General features: G+C 54.4%; 1 protein-coding gene and 1 pseudogene across 1 annotated transcript in view; one reads left to right on the top strand and one right to left on the bottom strand.

Annotated features, from left to right (window-relative positions):
* Positions 1-17,956, bottom strand: part of ABTB2 (ankyrin repeat and BTB domain containing 2) — a 194,354-nt gene that overhangs the window by 10,535 nt on the left and 165,863 nt on the right. The window contains exons 4-9 of the mRNA XM_056137219.1: positions 10,308-10,460; positions 8,559-8,724; positions 3,444-3,533; positions 2,849-2,950; positions 500-596; positions 190-325 (exon numbers count right to left, since the gene is read on the bottom strand). Coding sequence (XP_055993194.1) covers positions 190-325; positions 500-596; positions 2,849-2,950; positions 3,444-3,533; positions 8,559-8,724; positions 10,308-10,460 — 744 coding nt within the window. The remainder of the gene's footprint in view (positions 1-189; positions 326-499; positions 597-2,848; positions 2,951-3,443; positions 3,534-8,558; positions 8,725-10,307; positions 10,461-17,956) is intronic.
* Positions 3,981-4,145, top strand: LOC130017269 (uncharacterized; annotated as a pseudogene).

The raw sequence follows: 17,956 nt of genomic DNA, 5'->3' as shown, positions 1-17,956 counted from the left end.
GAAAAAGGGTGTTGGGAGACCGTAGCTTCAGACCCGGACTTAGCCGCTAAGTAACCTATTGGGGCCCCCTCCCCCACGTGGTCCCTGGGCTGTGAAAGCCCCCAGCCGGCCCCCAGCCAGCCCCCAGCCCCCAGGCCAGCTCATCAGCTCCCATCTGGAGAGTCAAGGCTGTGACAGCCCCGGGAATACCTGTGGCCGTGGGCAGCCGAGTGGCTGAAGCAGTTCATGTCCTCGTGGAGGGAGGACGCCATCCCGTTGGCTTCCAGCATACTGAGGAGGGGGTCAGCGCCGCGGCTCAGCAACAAGCTGACCAGCTCATAGTTTCCTGCAAGGCAAGTGGACAGGTGCCCCATGCAGCAGGAACCCTGAGGGGCATCCCCAGCGGGGCCCAGGGGGAGGGGCTGCAGGGCTGGCACATGCAGTCGCCATTGTCCAGGGCCAGTGTCATGTAGCCTGGTGCCCAGCAGGATGGCTCCATGCGCAGGGAGGGGGCACCTACCGGCCGCAGAAGCGAGCTGCAAGGGGGTCTCGGCGAAGCTGTCTTCACCACCGTTCACTGCTGAGCCCTCTACGTTGGCCCCTGCGTCCAGGAGCAGCTGCCAGGACACAGAGGGGGACACGTTATGATTTACTGTCTGTCCATTGATGTTCTTTAAAAAGAATCTTGACTGGGGTCAGAGCGATAGCACAGCAGGTAGGGTATGCGGCTTGAACTTGGCTGACCCGGGTTCGATCCCTGGCATCCCAGTTGGTCCCCCAAGCCCACCAGGGGTGATCGCTGAGAGCACAGCCAAGAGTCAGCCCTGATAGGGAGTGTGCTTGCCTTGCAGGGGACTCACCTGGGTTTGATCCCCAATATTTCTTTTTTTTCTTTTTTCTTTTTGCTTTTTGGGTCACACCCTGCGATGCACAGGGGCTACTCCTGTGCTTTGCACTCAGGAATTACTCCTGGCGGTGCTCAGGGGTGCTATGGGAGGCTGGGAATCGAACCTGGTTGGCCACGTGCAAGGCAAACGCTGTGCTATCGCTCCAGCCCCCAATCCCCAATATTTCATAAGGTCCCCCCAAGAGCACCAGGAGTGACCCCTGAGACCAGAGCCAGGCATAACCCCGGAGCACCACTAGGTGTGGTCCCTAAACAAACAAATCTTTACTGAGGTCCTGTGATTTACGTAACTGTCCATGGTGGGTTCATACCCTCATCATTCGACACCATGCCTACCACCAGGGAAGCCACTTCCCTCCACCATATTCCCCGAGGCCCCTCCTGTCCAGGCCCAGCCTCCACCCTGCAAACTCCGTGCTGTGGACCAGCTCTCCAGTTCTGCTGCCCTTGCAGGCCCTGTGCTGCTGAGAGGGGGACACTTTCATGTGGGGGATGTTGGGAGGCTCGAGGGGACAAATCTTCCACTCTCTCTGGGCCTATGACCAAGACTCAGGGCAGCCATGGAACCAAGCCGCAGAATTCCAGGACTCCGAGTTTCTAGAATTTTCTCCGCGCTCGCTAGTGGTGATGGCCACAACCCCTAAGACTGTCGGTAGCTGAGCATTCCTGTTCCTTCAACTGCTTCCCCAAGAGTGGGCTGCAGTGACCTGTGTAAGGCCTCGCAGTGGCCTCTGTAAGAGCACATGCCAGGTGTCATATCCCCTTCAATGGGAAAAACTGAGGCTCGGGAGGCCCTGGAGGCAAGGGGGGTGGGAAGGGGATTCTGTGTTGAATCAGAAGTTGCTGGGCACCTATGCGGCCACCTGGGGTCAGGAAAGCCCACTGGCTTCACCTGGGAGGTGGCGCGAGAGGCCGCATTGCAGTATTTTACTTGGGGGGGTGGGGGGTAAAATGACTCTGCTTCCCCCCCCCCCCCATCCCTGGGGACCCTGTAATGGGATTTTTGGATGCTCATCAGTGAGGCAGAGGGATCCAGTCAGGCCTGTCTGGCGGTGCAGCGTGGAACCCAGTTGTCTAGGCCACGGGGCCTCTCCCTGGCACAAGGAGCCGTCAGCCTCCCACTTTTCTCGCTTCCCTCCTTCCCGGATTTCTGGGCACACTGGGGGAAGCCCCAGCAGCCTGAGTGAGGGTCTGGGCTCTCCTCTCAGCCTCCCCCACGTGTAGGGCACGAGGGCGGCACCCCTCCTGTGCCTATAGCCGTGCCAAGACCGCAGAGGTGGCACCCTCCCCGCCCTGTCGGGGTGAAACTGGGCACCGGGCCAGGCAGGTCCCAGGCACAGCCCTGCAACCTGGCTCTGCCTGGCCCCTTAGGAGGGCGGGCCCCAGGCCAGGCTGGCCGGTCCCCTCTTGGATGCCCCTGTTCACTGAGTGCCTGCTTCAGGCTGGGGTGATGCCATCCACATTGAGAGCAGCTCCCTGGAAGTGGAACCATCCCCATAACGCCTGTAAGTGTGGAACAGTCTGGGCACCAAGGGCCACGGGATGGCAGCCCTGGCCAGGGTTGGGTCCTGTTCTGCTCCCAGTTTCCACACGCAGGTCTGAAATGATACCAGGCACAGCTCCCCAGGCCCAGATGGGCATAGGGCAGCCTGGCTGGACAGGAGAACTCATCTGATTCTCTTACAGAATGGGGAGCGGGCATGAGAGCGCCCCATGACTGAGGGAGCCCTGGTTGTGGGAAAGGACCTTGAGACTATACACATGCGCCCCATGGAGAGACACGAGAGCCCACCTCTCACAGTGATGACCTCCCCCGGAGGCCACCCAAGTGGGTCTCGTCCTGCTGCCTGGCCAGGCCACTCTCAGCCCTGCCACTGGCATCTCTGACTGCACCTGAGCCGGGGTGACCGAACCCCTCCCCACCTGCCCCCCTGCCCCAGGTAAGCCGGGGCAGGAACTCACCTGCACCACAGAGATGTGTCCATGCAGCACAGCAAACGTCAGCGACGTCCAGTGTCGGCTGTCGGGGTGGATGGAGGGGTGCCTGGGAGAGTTGCTTGGAACCTAGGAAATACCACCGATAATCAGTGATGGGGAGGCGGGGAGCGACCTTCGTGGCAGGTGATACCTGCCCCCGAGTCAGGAGGGCGCCCTGCAGACAGTCTGACTAACAGTCAACTCAAGCGCTCCCACACTGGCTGGGTAATGCCTGCCTTGTGACCAGCGAATGTCTAGTGGACATTCGCTGTGCAAGGTCTGTCCAGGACTGAGAGGCAGCGCTCAGTGTATCTGTGTGTGTGTGTATGTGTGTGTGTGGGGGGGGGGTTCGAATGGTTAAAGTGCAACAGAAGAGAGTCATGGCCAGTCTCTGCATTTGACTTGCCCAAAGCTGCAGGGACGACTCACTTGGCTAAGTGGGATCTCTCTGCCTCTTGTATTTTTTTTTTTCAGACCCACCAATCCAGAATATCACACCTGGCCTGCCCAGCTGAGGGACCTGGGAGTGACCTCCTGATGGGTCAGGGGCCTGCACGCAGCTCTTTTGAGGTTTGCCCACCTGGATGTCCAAGTTCGCACCAGCATCAATCAACATCTGGACCATGGCCTCGTCCCCCGCTGCACAGGCATACATCAGCGGTGTCATACCCTGCGGGAGTCGAAGGTGAGAATTCAACCATCAGGGCAAGAGAACACAACGTCATGTGTGTCACACACCCCTGCCCCAGAAGCCAGAATCCTGGAGCTCCTGCTTGGTCCAGGGCATGGCTCGGGGTACAGTTGAGTCTGGTCCTGGAAGGGCCCCTTCCAGGGTGAGTGGGGACAGGTCTGGGCTGCAGAAGCACTGTCCTCCCTCACCATGGGGCACTGTAAGCCTCATATGAGTGATGTGCACCACTTGCCTTGCACCTCCCTCATTTTTTTTTTAATTGAATCACTGTGAGATACACAGTTAAAAGCTGATCGTGGTTGGGTTTCAGTCATACAGTATTCCAACCATCCCTCCATCAGTATCCACTTTCCACCACCAATGACTCTAGTTTCCCTCCCGCCGCCCCCCTCCCTCAGTTCTTCGCTTTGAAACTGGCATCATTAAGCATGGCTGAATACTGTGTTCTTTTGATCATTTAATCAGTATTTTACACATCTGGATACCATGCAAAAGTAATGTTTCCTTGAAATGACTTTTGATGGTATGCTTCTCTCTCTCTCTCTCTCTCTCTCTGGGCTATACCCCCGGCAATGCTCAGGGGTTACTCCTGGCTCTGAACTCAGGAATTACTCCCAGCAGTGCTCAGGGAAACATAGGGGATGCCAGGAATCGAACCCAAGTCAGCCATGTGCAGGGCAAATGCTCTACTCGCTATACTATCACTCTGGCCCCTTTATGCTGCTTTTTTAATGCAAGCCATTATTTAAAGTAGCTACAAATGAAAAACGAAAGAAAAAGAAAAAAGGAAAATGGAACCATCAAATGCCTTCCACTCAGGGCTATTCAGAGTGTGAACTGCAGGCCAGAGAGATAGTACAGCAGGTAGAGTGTTTGCCTTACATGTGTCTGACCTAGATTTGAGCCCCTGAGCCTGCCAGAAGTGATCCCTGAGGACCACCAGGTGTGATTCCAAAACAGAACAAAATGGAAAGAGTGTGAGTTCCGGGAAACTGCGCAGACACCCGGCAGTGCTGTGTACCTCGGGCTGCACACATATAAGGCGAATGCTCTACCCTCACCCTCAGCTAGTTTAAAGTGAACATGGGGTCAGAGAGATAGTACAGTGGGTAGAATGCGTGCCTCGCCTGTGGCAGACCCAGGTTCAAATCTTTGGCATCCCTTGTGGTCCTCTGAGCATTGCCTGGAGTGACACCCAATTTCAGTGTCAGGAAGAAGCCATGAACACCACTGAATAGAGCCCTCCCAAACCAGAAGACAGATGGACATACCCTTATTGTCACCTTCTGCTTTCCCTGTCCTCCAGCCCTGGCCCAAGGGCATGAATGGTCCCCTCTAACACACGGATGCCAGGGCCGAGACCTGTGTTCACAAAACCACAGCTGTGTGTGGCCACTGGCGGCGGACACCAGTATTGATGTGAGAATGGGCACCGTAAGCCAGCTAGGAGGCTCTGTCATCTCCCTATCCCCCTGAGGAGCAGAGAAGGGGGGGGTCAACTTTCCCAGAGCGGCCCCATGAGTAGGAGGAGGAAACCTCGTTGGAAGGCAGGGCTACCTTAGCCATCCAGGGGTCCCACTGTTTTGGGGAGCGGGGGATGTGGCATGCTGGGCTTCTGAAAGCATATACCACAGCTCACCATAGTTTCCTGGGAAGTTGACAGGGTTCCCTTGCTGGTTGGGAATCATTCTCTGAGGTCACTAATAGCAGGGACCCGAGCAATAGTACAGTGGGTAGGGCATTGGTCTTGCACACAGCCAACCTTGATTCAATCCCCAGCATCCTACATGGTCCCCAGAGCACTGCCAGGAGTAATTCCTGAGTTGCAGGGGTTACCCTGAGCATCATGGTGTTATGACCCAAAAAGCTGAAAAAGAAAAAAAAAGCCACAGTAATAGCAAAGACAGACCCCTGGGACATGCCAGTCCACAGCCTGATGCTTGCCAGCATTTGTCTGCAGCCCTGTGATGTTGTTTATTAGGCTATTTGTGTGTAGACAAGATCTTGTGCCTCATAAATCCTTGCCATGCAGAGATAAAGAAATGTCCCGGGATTCATCACCGTCGGGGACTGCTTAGCACCCGTCACTCGGCATGTGGCGAGGCTCAGGGCATTGGCAGGAGGAAGCATGTAAACCAGGTCACCAGCCTTGAGGGCAGAAGTCACAAATTTAATTTATTTCCGCTGTCCTTTCCCTTTGCTGTTGTGAGGAAGGTAGTGCACGCATGCTTCAATGTGATGCCCAGATCCCAAATGGCAGGGCAGGGGCCGGAGCAATAGTACAGCAGATAGGGTGTTCGCCTTGCTGCGGCTGACCTGGGTTCAATCCCTGGCACTATTTATGGTTCTCTGAGCACTGCCAGGAGTAATTCCTGAGTGTAGAGCCAGGAGGAACTCCTGAGCATCACCGAGTGTGACTCCAAAAGCCAAAAAACAAATAGAGTGGGTAGGGCACTTGCCTTGCACATGGCCAACCTGGGTTTGATCCCTGGTATCCCTTATGATCCCCTGAGCACCACCAGGAGTAACCCCTGAGCATCGCTAAATGTGATTGAGTTCGATTCCTCTGTCCCTCTCGGAGAGCCTGGCAAGCTACCGAGAGTATCTAGCCCGAACGGCAAAGTTTGGCAAGCTACCCATGATGTATTCGATATGCCAAACACAGTAACAACAAGTCTCACAATGTTACTGGGCCCGCTCGAGCAAATCATGAACAATGGGAGGACAGTGGCAGTGACAGTGATATATAAATATGGGGCCCGAGCACTAGTACAGTGGGTAGGGCACTGGTCTTGCACACAACTGACCTGGGGTTCAATCCCCGGTATATATATATATATATATACACACACACACACACACATATGTAAATTTAGTGAACAGAGTCTAAGAATCACCATCACTCTCTGGCCCAACCTGCTCAGAATGACTATGTCCTGTGCTTTCACTCTGTCCAGGGAAGTCACAGCCCAGCCCACATGGACTATCATGGGGCAGGTAGACACGGGACTTGTGGTCCAAGAGCTCATGGCTGTAAAGGGGTGTCTTGCAATCAAAGGCCAGGGACCCCCAGACCCCCTCACTGTACCACTGAAGTGGGCAGAAGACTCCCCAGAATGCAAGTTCCCAGGACAACTGAAACTGGCACTGACGGGGCCGGAGCAATAGTTCAGCAGGGAGGGCGCTTGCCTTGCACACAGCTGGCAGTGCATATGGTCCCCCCTACCTTGCCAGAAGTGACCCCTGAGCACAGAGCCAGGAATAAGGCCTGAGTGCCGTGGAGTGTGACCCCAAACAATTGGCGTTGGCAGAGGGGCCTCTGGGAGGTCTGAGGCCCAGCCTGTCGCCTCCCCATCACCTGGCTGCTGTCCAGGCTACCTGCCCCTCTATGCTTCATTCCAATCCCTCTCCCACTGTCCGGGCTCAGTTCAGACCCACAGGAGGGCTTCATGCTGCCCCCTTACCTCAGCACCACTGAGACCCTCATTGTCGTCTCCCCTGACTTCCACATCACCTGCCAACTGCCCCTCACTGCAAAAGCACCTCCAGAACTGCATTCGAGGGGCTGGAGAGATAGCACAGCGGGTAGGGTACTTGCGTTGCATGCAGCCGACCCGGGTTCGATTCCCAGCATCCCGTATGGTCCCCTGAGCACCACCAGGAGTAACTCCTGAGTACAGAGCCAGGAGTAACCTCTGTGCATCGCCGGGTGTGACCCCCCCCCAAAAAAAAAAGAACTGCACTCGAGATGCCCATGGGGCTGGGTAAGAGCTCAAAGGGAGTGTGTGCTTTGCCCGAGTGAAGCCTGAGCTCAGTTCCCAGTACCGCCTGAGCACTGCTGGGTGTGAGTCCGGGGGCCCCCAGCACCACTGGGCCAGGCCCAGGCAATGAACTGACATGTGTGCATAGTCGGGCTGAAAAATTGCCTGGACTGACCTCTCAGTCACCGACTCTTCCGAAAGGGCCAGGAGCAGCTGCTTGCCACCTTCTGACCTCACTCTGCTCTTTCCTAACTGGATAAACTGAGGAGTATCACACCTTCTTTGTTTGTTTATTTGTTTTTTGGTTTTCGGTTTTTGGACCGCAGCTGGCAATGCTCAGGGTTTACTCCTGGCTCTGTACTCAGGAATTACTCCTGGTGGTACTGAGGGGACCACCGGAGGGTGGGATGCTGGAGGTCAAACTCAGGTTGTCCACGTGCAAAGCAAACACCTACCCGTTGTACAATCGCTCTGTCCCCACACCCTTGCCCCGCACCTAAACTTCAGTTTCCTCCTACGAGAAGCAGGAAGAAGGGCAACCCTGATGCCCCCTCATGGGACAACCTCCACATGAAAGAATTTCATCCAAGGGAAGTGCATGGAACAGCTCCGGGGCCACAGACACACATGAGGGCAAGTCACAGCGGAAGCAAAGCCAACACTCAGGCTCTCTGGAACAGCTACGCCACCCACAACCGTTCCCACCTCTGGTGCTGGTTCGGTTCAGTCTCAGAGTGCCTCATGTCCTAGATTCAACGTGCTTAGGTTTCTCACCATCAATCCTCACCAGTGTATTAACTATGTGAAAGCAAAGATGCATGAGTGTGTGTGTGTGTGTGTGTGTTTGTGCACTTGTGCGCATGTGTGCGCCCATGAGATGCTCTGAATCCAGCCACAGTGAGTATTAGCTTGACACCAAGTTGCTTCCTCCTTAGCTTGCGCAAGTCCTGCACCCCTGGGGCCGTCCCCAGCATCTCACCGTCTAGCACAGGGCAGCAGAAACCCCGCTAGGACATTTTCTTCTGACATGGCACAGAGAGAGCCCCATGCACACGGCCCACCTCCTAAGAACTTGCAGCTCAGAGCCTGAATGTGGTGTGTGCATGTGCGTGTGGATGTGTGTGTATGTGTGTGTGGGGGGAGGGAGTAGGGCTGGGGACCCAGGACAGGCTATGCCAGGAACCAGGCCACACAAGTGCCTGAGTCTTGTCCCGAGGCCAGGTCAGGGGTGCCCTGTACGCACCTGGTCATCCATAGTGTTCACACCGTCGGGGCCCAGGGCCTCGATGGCCTGGCTGATGAGGTCCGTTCTCCCACAGTTGAGCATACGGAAGCCCAGGTCCTGGTTGAACTTCTCGGTTGCCGCGCGGGCATCCAGTCTCCGGAAGGAGCTGAAGCAGCATTCTGGTCTGGAGAGGAGACTGGGATGAGTGTGTGTATGGCTGCACGGGGCTCCTCCCTGCAGGACACCCCCCCTGTGCTGGCTGGCGTGCGGTGTGGGGACAGGGTGGCAGTCCTAGTCTTGTCCCTGCAGCAGGGACTGGCCTGATGCACTGAGTGGTGGGAAACACTCACATTTCCCCTCTAGGAACACATAGGAAGCGAGGTCCCATCTCACTGGACCAGTGCCGGGAAAGTACAGCAGGGCAGGCAGTTGGGACTCAAGCCGACCCGCGCTCCATCCCTGGCACCATGTACAGTTCCCTGGTCCCTGCCAGGAGTGATCTCCGGTGTGGGACAGGAGTAAGCCCTGAGCACCGCTGGGAGTGGCCCCCAAACAAACAAAAAACGTGGGGCAGGGCTGGAGCTATATTACAGCAGGTAGGGCATTTGCCTTGCATGGGGCTAACCCGTATTCGATTCCCAGCATCCCATATGGTCCCCCGAGCACTGCCAGTAGTAATTCCTAAGTGCAGAGCCAGGAGTAACCCCTGAGCATTGCCAGGTGTGACCCAAATAGAAGAAATAAATAAACAAAAAAGGTGGGGGGGGGAGGTTCATGTTCTAGAGTGAAGTTCCATTTGGGGGGATGCCTAGGGGTTCCTCCTGCCAGTGCTTGGGGAACCATTTGGTGCTGGGAATGGAACTGGGGTCAAGCACGTGCAAGGCAAGTAAGAGCCCGACCAGGTCCAGCTCCGAGGTGCCATTTTCTGTGGGGATGGAGGAGACCAAAAATGGGGTCTGGGCAGTGGATCTACAAAAAGATGCAAGGCTCCCCCTGGCCCCCCGGCCACGGCAGGCCAGAGGGAATCTTCAGGAATAAGATCCAATACGAGAGGCATGTTGGCAAGGAAATGATGAGCCCAGGCTGGGGGCATCTGTGGACCAAGGTTCAAACAGGTACAAACGGGCTCAAACGGGTTCAAACAGGCACAGCCACTGTGCTGGCTGCGGGGAGGTGGGGATATTCTGGCTCCTCCCTGGTCCTCAGCATCCCTGTCTGTCAGGGGAGCTCCTTTCAGCCCTGAGACACTTGCCCATTGCCATGAAGACTAGATAATGCACTTATTGGGCTGGAGAGAGAGTACAGGGGTAAGTTGCTTGCTTTGCATGTGGCTGACCCAGGTCTGATGCCCAGCATCCCATATGGTCCTTGGAGGGAGCAGTGCCAAGAACAATCCGGAGTGCAGAGCGAGGAGTTAAGTGCTGAGCATGGCTGGTGTGGCCCAACCTTCAATTCTCCCCGCCACACCCCAAATCCAAATGCCCTTAAAAGGGCAGAGTTTAACATGGCTGCACCGAGAAGTGTCAGACAAGAGGAAAGAAGGGCCTCAGGTACCCCCAGCCACCACCCCCCCAACCCCCAGATCCAGGTGTGTCTGCTTTGGCACTGGCCAACGCCACGGACGCCATGCATGACAGCGTGACTGAGACCCACGGGGACGCACAGAGGGTCCTCAGGGCGCTGACTATCCCTGTCTGATGCCCCCAGCCCCACCCCTGGGAGTGGGAGCGCCCCCGTCCCTCCTGCCACCACCCCCATCCCACGTACTTGAGCTGCCGGGGCTCGCAGTCCAGGCCGGGCAGCAGCAGGCGGGCGGCTTGCCGGATGTCGCCGCTGTCCACGGTGAGGCTGCGGCGGTGCTCGGCGTAGGTGATGGCCACCCGCATCCACTCCATCAGCGGCGGCAGCAGCATGAAGGGCCTGCGGAGGGGCATGGAGATGCTGTCAGCAGACACCCCCCAGCTTCTGCACGCCCTCAGAGCACAGCCAGGGAAGAGGAGGCTGGGGGCACTTCCTGGGCTTTCTTCCCCTGGGACACCCCCCCCCCACACACACACACACACTTTGTCCAAAGCACAGAAATGTGGTCCTGCGCCCAGGCGGGAATCCCAGGAGCAGAACCCCAGAGCTTGCATGAACGCCCCTGCTCCCTCAATGGTTTCCTCTGCAGGGGCCACACAGGGTTAGCGGGTGGTGGGATCCAAGACCCAGGCAGATGCAAGATCCCAGCTCAGCTGCGACCTCTCAGCCTTGGCCGGTCTGCAGATGCTGCCACAGACCAACATTGGTTCCCACTGAGGCTCCATATAGACCACACAGCGCCTCCTCACCCTGACCGCCTACCCCCATTGTTGTCTTCCTGTCTGGAAAACTATGCAGGTCACTCATAATTAATCTCGGCCTTATACTTATTAGAACTGACTGGAATTTTGAGCTTTTAGTTTCTTTTTTAAAAATTTTTTTTCTTTTTTTAATTTGTGGGGGCTACAGCTGACTGTGCTCAGGGATCACTCCTGGCGGTGCTCGGGGACCACACACAGTACCAGGGATTGAGCCTTGCTTAAGGTTCTATTATGCCTCAAGCCCCGTACTATCTCTCCAGCTCACTCCGGGAATTGAAGATAGAACTAGAAACTAGAACTAGAAATACGATGCCGGGGTGGGGGAGATATGAAAGTACAGTGGTAGGGCATTTGCCTTGCACGAGGCTGGCTCAGGTTCAACACCCCCTCCCCGCGGCATCCTATATGGTCCCACAAGCACCATCAGGAGTAATTCCTGAGTGCAGAGCCAAGAATAACCCTTTAGGCATCGCTGGGTGTGACCAAAACCATCCCTGACTCCCAAAGAAATGCCGTGAAGCGATAAAAGAATATAAAAAAAATTAAAAAATAAAAAGTCTGCATCCTGATATTCATAGCAGCCTTTTTTAGAGATCTGGAAAGATCCCAATGCCCATTAGTGAATGAGTAGAAAGAGAGAGTATAGTGTATATATCAGACTATATATTACTCAGCTATGAAAAAAGCCTGAGCTCAACAGGCATCCTCGTAGGCACAAACCATCCCTCTCAGGGGCCAGAGTGAGAGGACAGGGAGGAGGGCACTTGTCTTGCACATGGCCAAGTGCTAGGGTTTGATCCCCAGCACCCTGTACATTCCCCCAAGAACTGCCAGGACAGACAGACGGACACACACACACACACACACACACACACACACACACACACACACACACCACTGCCTTTACATGTGTGAGCAGCTCCTGGGTTCAATCCCAGAACTGGGGGAGAAACAGACAAGCTCAGAAACAAAAGGATCTCAGACAGAGTATTCTGGACACATAATTATGTAGTGGGATATAAACCCATGCCCTGCAAGGGGACACCAGCCTCAGAGCTGGGCTGCAGGTGGGGAGCAAGAGAGGAAATGGGGGCAGGAACGGGCGGGGGTGGAGGGGAGACGCACACTGAAGTGCCCTTGATGATTTATATCTTCAACATTAGAGTACAAATGATGTGAAACAAACAAACAAAAACAAAGAGCAAACAGCAACATTTCCTACTCTGAGAACCAGGCCTGAGCAGTGCGCTGGTCTCTGCATTTTTCAGCTTAGTCACTGTGGTTCCAAGTCACCGGATTACAAATGAGATGCTGAAAGTGCTTTGCTGAAAGTTGAGGGCTGAAGAAAGCAGCCACCCGGCACTTTCCTACGGCAGGATGCGTATCTTCATCAGGCCCTCTCTTAGATTCTTTTGTGGGGAAGATGGGCGCACACTCAGCAGTGCTCAAGGCTACAGTGCCCAGGGCTGGAGTGATAGCACAGCGGTAGGGCGTTCGCCTTACAAGCGGCCAACATGGCCGACCTGAGTTCGATTCCTCCGCCCCTCTCGGAGAGCCCGGCAAGCTACCGAGAGTATTCGATATGCCAGACACAGTAACAACAAAGTCTCCAATGGAGACGTTACTGGGCCCGCTCGAGCAAATCGACGATCAACGGGAGGGCCTTTACCTATGAAAAAGGCATCTTACTATTTGCCACAACAAGGATAGAATTTGAGGGGATCACACCGAGTGAAATAAATCTGAAAGCAGAAGATGAGGGGACCGGCGAGCTAGTACAACTAGTTAGGCACTTGCCATGCATGCAGTTGGGTTAATTCCCAGCTCCCCATATGATCTCCGTTTTGTTTTGTGTTTTTGGTCAAATCCAGGGATGCTTAGGGGTTACTTCTGGCTCTGTTCTCAGAAGTCACTCCTGGCAAGGATCAGGAGACTATATGGGGAGGGCAATGTGCCGGGGATTGAACCCAGGTCAGCCGCATACAAGACAAGGGCCCTACACACTCTGGCCGAACCCAGATGGTCTTTCAAACACTTCAGTAATGATCTCTGAACACAGAGCCAGGAGTAAGTCCTAAGCACTGCCAGGTGTGGCCCAAAGCCCCTCCCCACCCCTCCCCCACAAAAAAGAGATAAACACAAATTTATTCACATGTGGAATGTAAGGAAAACAAATGAATGAACATTTGTTTCATTCAAATTAAAACGAAGCAGACCCTCAGACATCATTATCTTCTTCATCAGCTACCTCTCCGGTTGTCTGGGCTGAAGGAGGTGAAACATAACACTCTAGGTGTGTGGACCACAGTCCCTCCTCCACTTGCACCTGGGCTGTGGTCAGCCCCACATCACCTCCCATGGCCAGTCAGGGGTTGCCGCAGCTTGGGGCTCTGTGTTCCCTGGGGAAAAACAGTCTCGGGGACCTGGGTAAGAATCCATGTATAGGGGCTGGAGCAATAGTACAGCGGGTAGGGCATTTGCCTGGCACGCGGCTGACCCAGGTTCGATTCCCAGCATCCCATATGGTACCCCAAGCACTTCCAGGAGTAATTCCCGAGTGCAAAGCCAGGAGTAACCCCTGTGCAACGCCGGGTTTAAAAAAAAAAAAAAAGAAAGAAAGAATCCATGGCTAGGGGTGGGGTCAGTCAGATGGTAGCTGAGGATAGCCCTTCAGTAAACATGAGTCGCCAATTCCAGGGGGCACTAGACAAAGGTACTTGTGCCACCGGGCCGGGGGGAGGGGACGTGGTACATTTGTACGGGGCTAACTGGTGTGGTATTGAAGAAACAGAAAGCCCAGCCTCCTGGCTTCCTCTGCAGTCTCCTACAACTGAGACCCGGAAAACCACATCACCCAGCAGAACTCACTGCCCCCCACACCTTTTGCTTGGGGAATCGAGGGACCATCCAGCAGTCTGTTCTGACCAGGAAGAATGCGCTCTTCCTGCCTGGTCACAGGACAGAACCTCAAGCCCTGACCCCTCTGGGTTGTTTTCTCCAGTGACAGCCCTCCAGTCGTCTTCCCAGGCCCGCCACCCTCCCTCCATCCTTCCTGTAAAACGAGGCTAACTGGGGAACATGTTTGAAGGGGAGCACTGGTGAAGGCATTGTTGCTGGGACACTGTATTCTTGAAACCCAATCATGAATAACTTTGTAACTTTGTGATTCATGGTGATTAAATGAAGAAGAGAAGGAGGAGGAGGAGAAGGAGAAGAGGAGGAGGAGGAGGAGGAAGGGGAAGAAGAAGAAGGAGGAAGAGGAGGAAGAGAGAGGAGGAGGAAGAGGAAGGGGAAGGGGAAGAAGAAAAAAGAAGGAAAAGAAAGAAGGATAAGAAGGAGAAGGAGAAGGAGAAAGAGGAGGAGGAGGAGGAATAAGAGAAAGAAGAAAAGAAAGAATAAAGAAAACAAAAGAAGAAACCAGGCCTGAGGGCCAGAGAGATGGTTGGGAGGCTACACACCTGCCTTGCATGCAGGTTCAGATCCCCAGCACTGCATACAGTGCTCAGGAATCACTACTGGCAGGGTGCAGGAGATCGTTTAGGGTGCTGGGACTCAAACCTGAGTCAGCTTAGTGCATGTGCTCTACTCTCTGTACTATCTCTGAGGCCTTGAATTTTTATGAAACAAAATAAGCAGAAGGGGAGTAGCGGGGCAAAGCAACGGCTTAGCAGGCTGGAGTGCTTTGCACGCAGGAAGCATGAGTTTGACCCCCCCAACATTCGGTCCCCTGAGCACAGAGCTGGGTGTCGCCCCAAACCCAAACCACCTCAAAAACTCAGACAAAAACTTGAAGGAAGGATGTTCAAAGTTACTTGATGTTTGATTCTGTCATTTCAGACCGTGACTCTGGGGCTTGGGATGTGCCTGTTGGTTGGTGTGAGGGTAGGGGCCTTGGGTGGGATGAGCCTGGCTGGCTGTGCTCAACCATGAGGCCAGAACCTCACTCCCAGCCGCTGTGCAGTTCCTGGTTCCAGTCCTGTGGCCCTCCCTTCCCCTGACACCAGATCTGTGGACACTGCTCTCAGGCTGCAGAGGATGGGTGACAACTTACTTTTCTGTTTGTTTGCTTTTTGTTTTGGGTCCACTCTTGGCAGAGCTCGGGGTACACTATGAGATGCCAGGAATTGAACCTGGATCAGTTGTGTGCAAGGCAAGCTGAATCATATCTCTGCCCTGCATTGCATCTCCCACCCCCATTCCTCATGAGAAAACACCATTCCTCAGAACAGGAATGATACCATTCTCTTCCTCCTCCTCCTCCTCCTCCTCCTCCTCCTCCTCCTCCTCCTCCTCCTCCTCCTCCTCCTCCTCCCCCCCCTCCCTGCCCCTTCTCTCTCTCTCTCTCTCTCTCTCTCTCTCTCTCTCTCTCTCTCTCTCTCTCTCTCTCTCCACACAGCAGACCTCAGCAAACCCTGACTGCAAGGGAGCAATGGCTACTTGTTAGACCCAAGTATCATGAATGCATCACATGTTCACACCTGGACCAAGTCCTGCTTCTGCCCGGAGAGGAAGAATACAGAGCTGACTCATTCAAGGGAGAAGCCAGGATTCTATGGTAGAACTGGCAGACTTGAGGAAGGAAAATAATCCAGTCTTGGATTGCCCTTCTGTTTTATCATCCCTGGTGATAAATGCCCGTTGGAATTCTCCCCAGGTACAATGGATTATATATACATATATGTATATACATGTTGTATATGCATATTATATATTTTATTTATTTATTTATTTTGCAGTGGGGTGACACCTGATGGTGCTCCAGGGCTACTCCTGGCTCTGTGTTTAGAAGCCACCCCTGGCAGTGCTCGGAGGATAGACCTGGGCCAGCTGCATTCAAGGCAAGTGCCTTACCTCAATACTCTCTCCAGCCTGCGGGTTTTATAATTTTTACAACTCTAGAGGTGAGCTCAGGGACCCTCTTCTCGCCACCGGTCCCTGTGCTCCAAGGGAAAGCTCTATCCAATGCACCAGACCCAGAGACGGAGAGTAAACAGACAGATGGTGGATTTGCCAGTCCTTCCTGCCTGCTGTGGCCATCATCAAGACAAAGAGTCCTGAAGCTCTCAGCAGCGTCTCCCAGCTGCTCCCGAGAACTCCAGGAGGGAGCTTAGGAGCCCAGGCCGTCTCCTCCGAGGGTGTCTGGTCCATTCTCTCACTTCTGACATGAGAAAACACAGCGCTACAGACATTCTGGCAGACGCTGGGGAGAGGAACATTCACTCTGTGTTTTACTGGCCTAGTCAGACCATATTTCCCAGGCCCCTCTGCACTGTGGTCTGGATATGAATTATTACTGTTTATTATTTGAGGGCCATCCCAGGCGGTGCTCAGGGGTTACACCTGACTCTGCCTCAGGGATCACTCCTGGCAGTACTCACGGGACCATATGAGATGCTGGGAATGAACCTGGGTTAGCCACGTGCAAGGCAAGCGCCCTGCCCACTGTATTATCCCTCTGGCCTTTAGGTTTTCATTTGGGGGTCATCCCCATTGGTGTCTGCCTGCTACTCCTGACCCACAGGGGATGCTACAGGAAGTGTTGAGGGGACCAGCTGGTGTCCCCTTATAGGACATCCCATGGTCTTCTTCTGCTTCTGGGAGCTTCACAGCGCAGTGTCCTATTGAGAACACGCAGGGTTCCAGCTTTATTCTATCCCAGCAGCTCTCTGGGAGAGAAGTGCCCCCAATCCCATCCACCCCTTGGATAAGTTCTGTACAGTCCCCATGGTCATCTCTGGAGACCCTTGAACCCTTCCCCTAATTCAGTCCCTTCCTACTGAAACGTCTGGACTGGCTTTTGACTTGTCACTGAACTCGGATGAATATCCTCATCACAGAGAACCCCGCCCCTAGGGTTAGGAAGGACTATCTGCCCCTGGAGTGTTGACCGGGGACCCTGTGTTCACAAACCAGGCTGTCCAGCCCCTCTCATGCCTCTCTCCCTGTCCTGCTCACCTCGCAGTCAGTGGGGTGGTAGGGCCCCAGGAGGTAAAGTGAGGTGCAATCTGGGGCCAGAGAGATGGCACAGTGGGTAGGGTGCTTGCCTTGCACCTGGCTGATCCGGGTTCAATCACTGGCATCCTAAATGGTGCCCCAAGCATTGTCAGGAGTAGGCCGAAAACCCAAACCAAAAGCAAACAAACAAAAAAGTGAGTTGCAATCCATGCACAGACTTTCTCAGGAACATCCTTACCACGGCCCAAGTGTTCCTCGCTAGTATTTCCTTTCTGCTTATTTCCTCTGGGTCACTGGCTATGCTGAGAAGCTGACTGTGTTGCTGGACATTCTGGAAAATCCCTACAGAAACTCCCATCTGCGCTGGCCACACGGGTCCTAACTGAAGGGAGAAAGGGGGAGGGTGGGCGCTGAACGACTATATGTGCCGCACCCCAGTGGCGAGGCTGTGTGTTCCCCTCCCCCCGCACCCAAACCTCCCCAGAGGAAAAAGCTGGTCCTTTCATCCTGCCTTTCCCAAGTTCAAGTGCAAGCCTTTCTACATCTAAGCACAGGTGGTCCATAATGTCCCAGGCAGGAGCGGAGCCAGGGCCGGGAATCCCTTTGTTTGAGCCCCTTTGCCACCATTTCAACCCATATCTGGCCTGGTACCTTGAAACACTGATTCTCAAGTGCTTTGGATTCAGTGCCCCCCCCCCCCCCACACACACACACCGCCCTTCTGACTCTTATCAATTCCAGAAGGGCCCAAATGGCTTTTATTTATGTGTGTGATTCTATCAACATTGATTCTATCAGCAACCTTCACTGCAGTAGGTGTCATTAAAAAAAAAAGTCTGAATTTTACCAAAAAGGGATTCAATGTAGGGGCCAGGGAGCCGGCATAAGTGGCACAGCAGGTACAAGACCCCAAGTTGGCTGCCTCACACCACCTGTGTCTGCTCTCCTAATATTGTGGGTGTCCTAGTGAACCCCAAATTAGGGCCATTAAAAATGTCTAGGGCACTGGAGAGATAGTATTGGGATTAAGGTGCTTGCCCGGCACGCAACTGACCCTGGTTTTAGCCCTGGCACCACTTATGGTCTCCAAAGCACCACGAGGAGTGATCCTGAGCCTGC

Source organism: Sorex fumeus, unplaced genomic scaffold (genome assembly GCF_029834395.1).
Source record: "Sorex fumeus unplaced genomic scaffold, SorFum_2.1 ptg000007l, whole genome shotgun sequence".
Taxonomy (NCBI): Eukaryota; Metazoa; Chordata; class Mammalia; order Eulipotyphla; family Soricidae; genus Sorex; species Sorex fumeus.
Note: the sequence above shows the minus strand (reverse complement) of the source record. Positions and strands in the feature narration are given on the sequence as shown.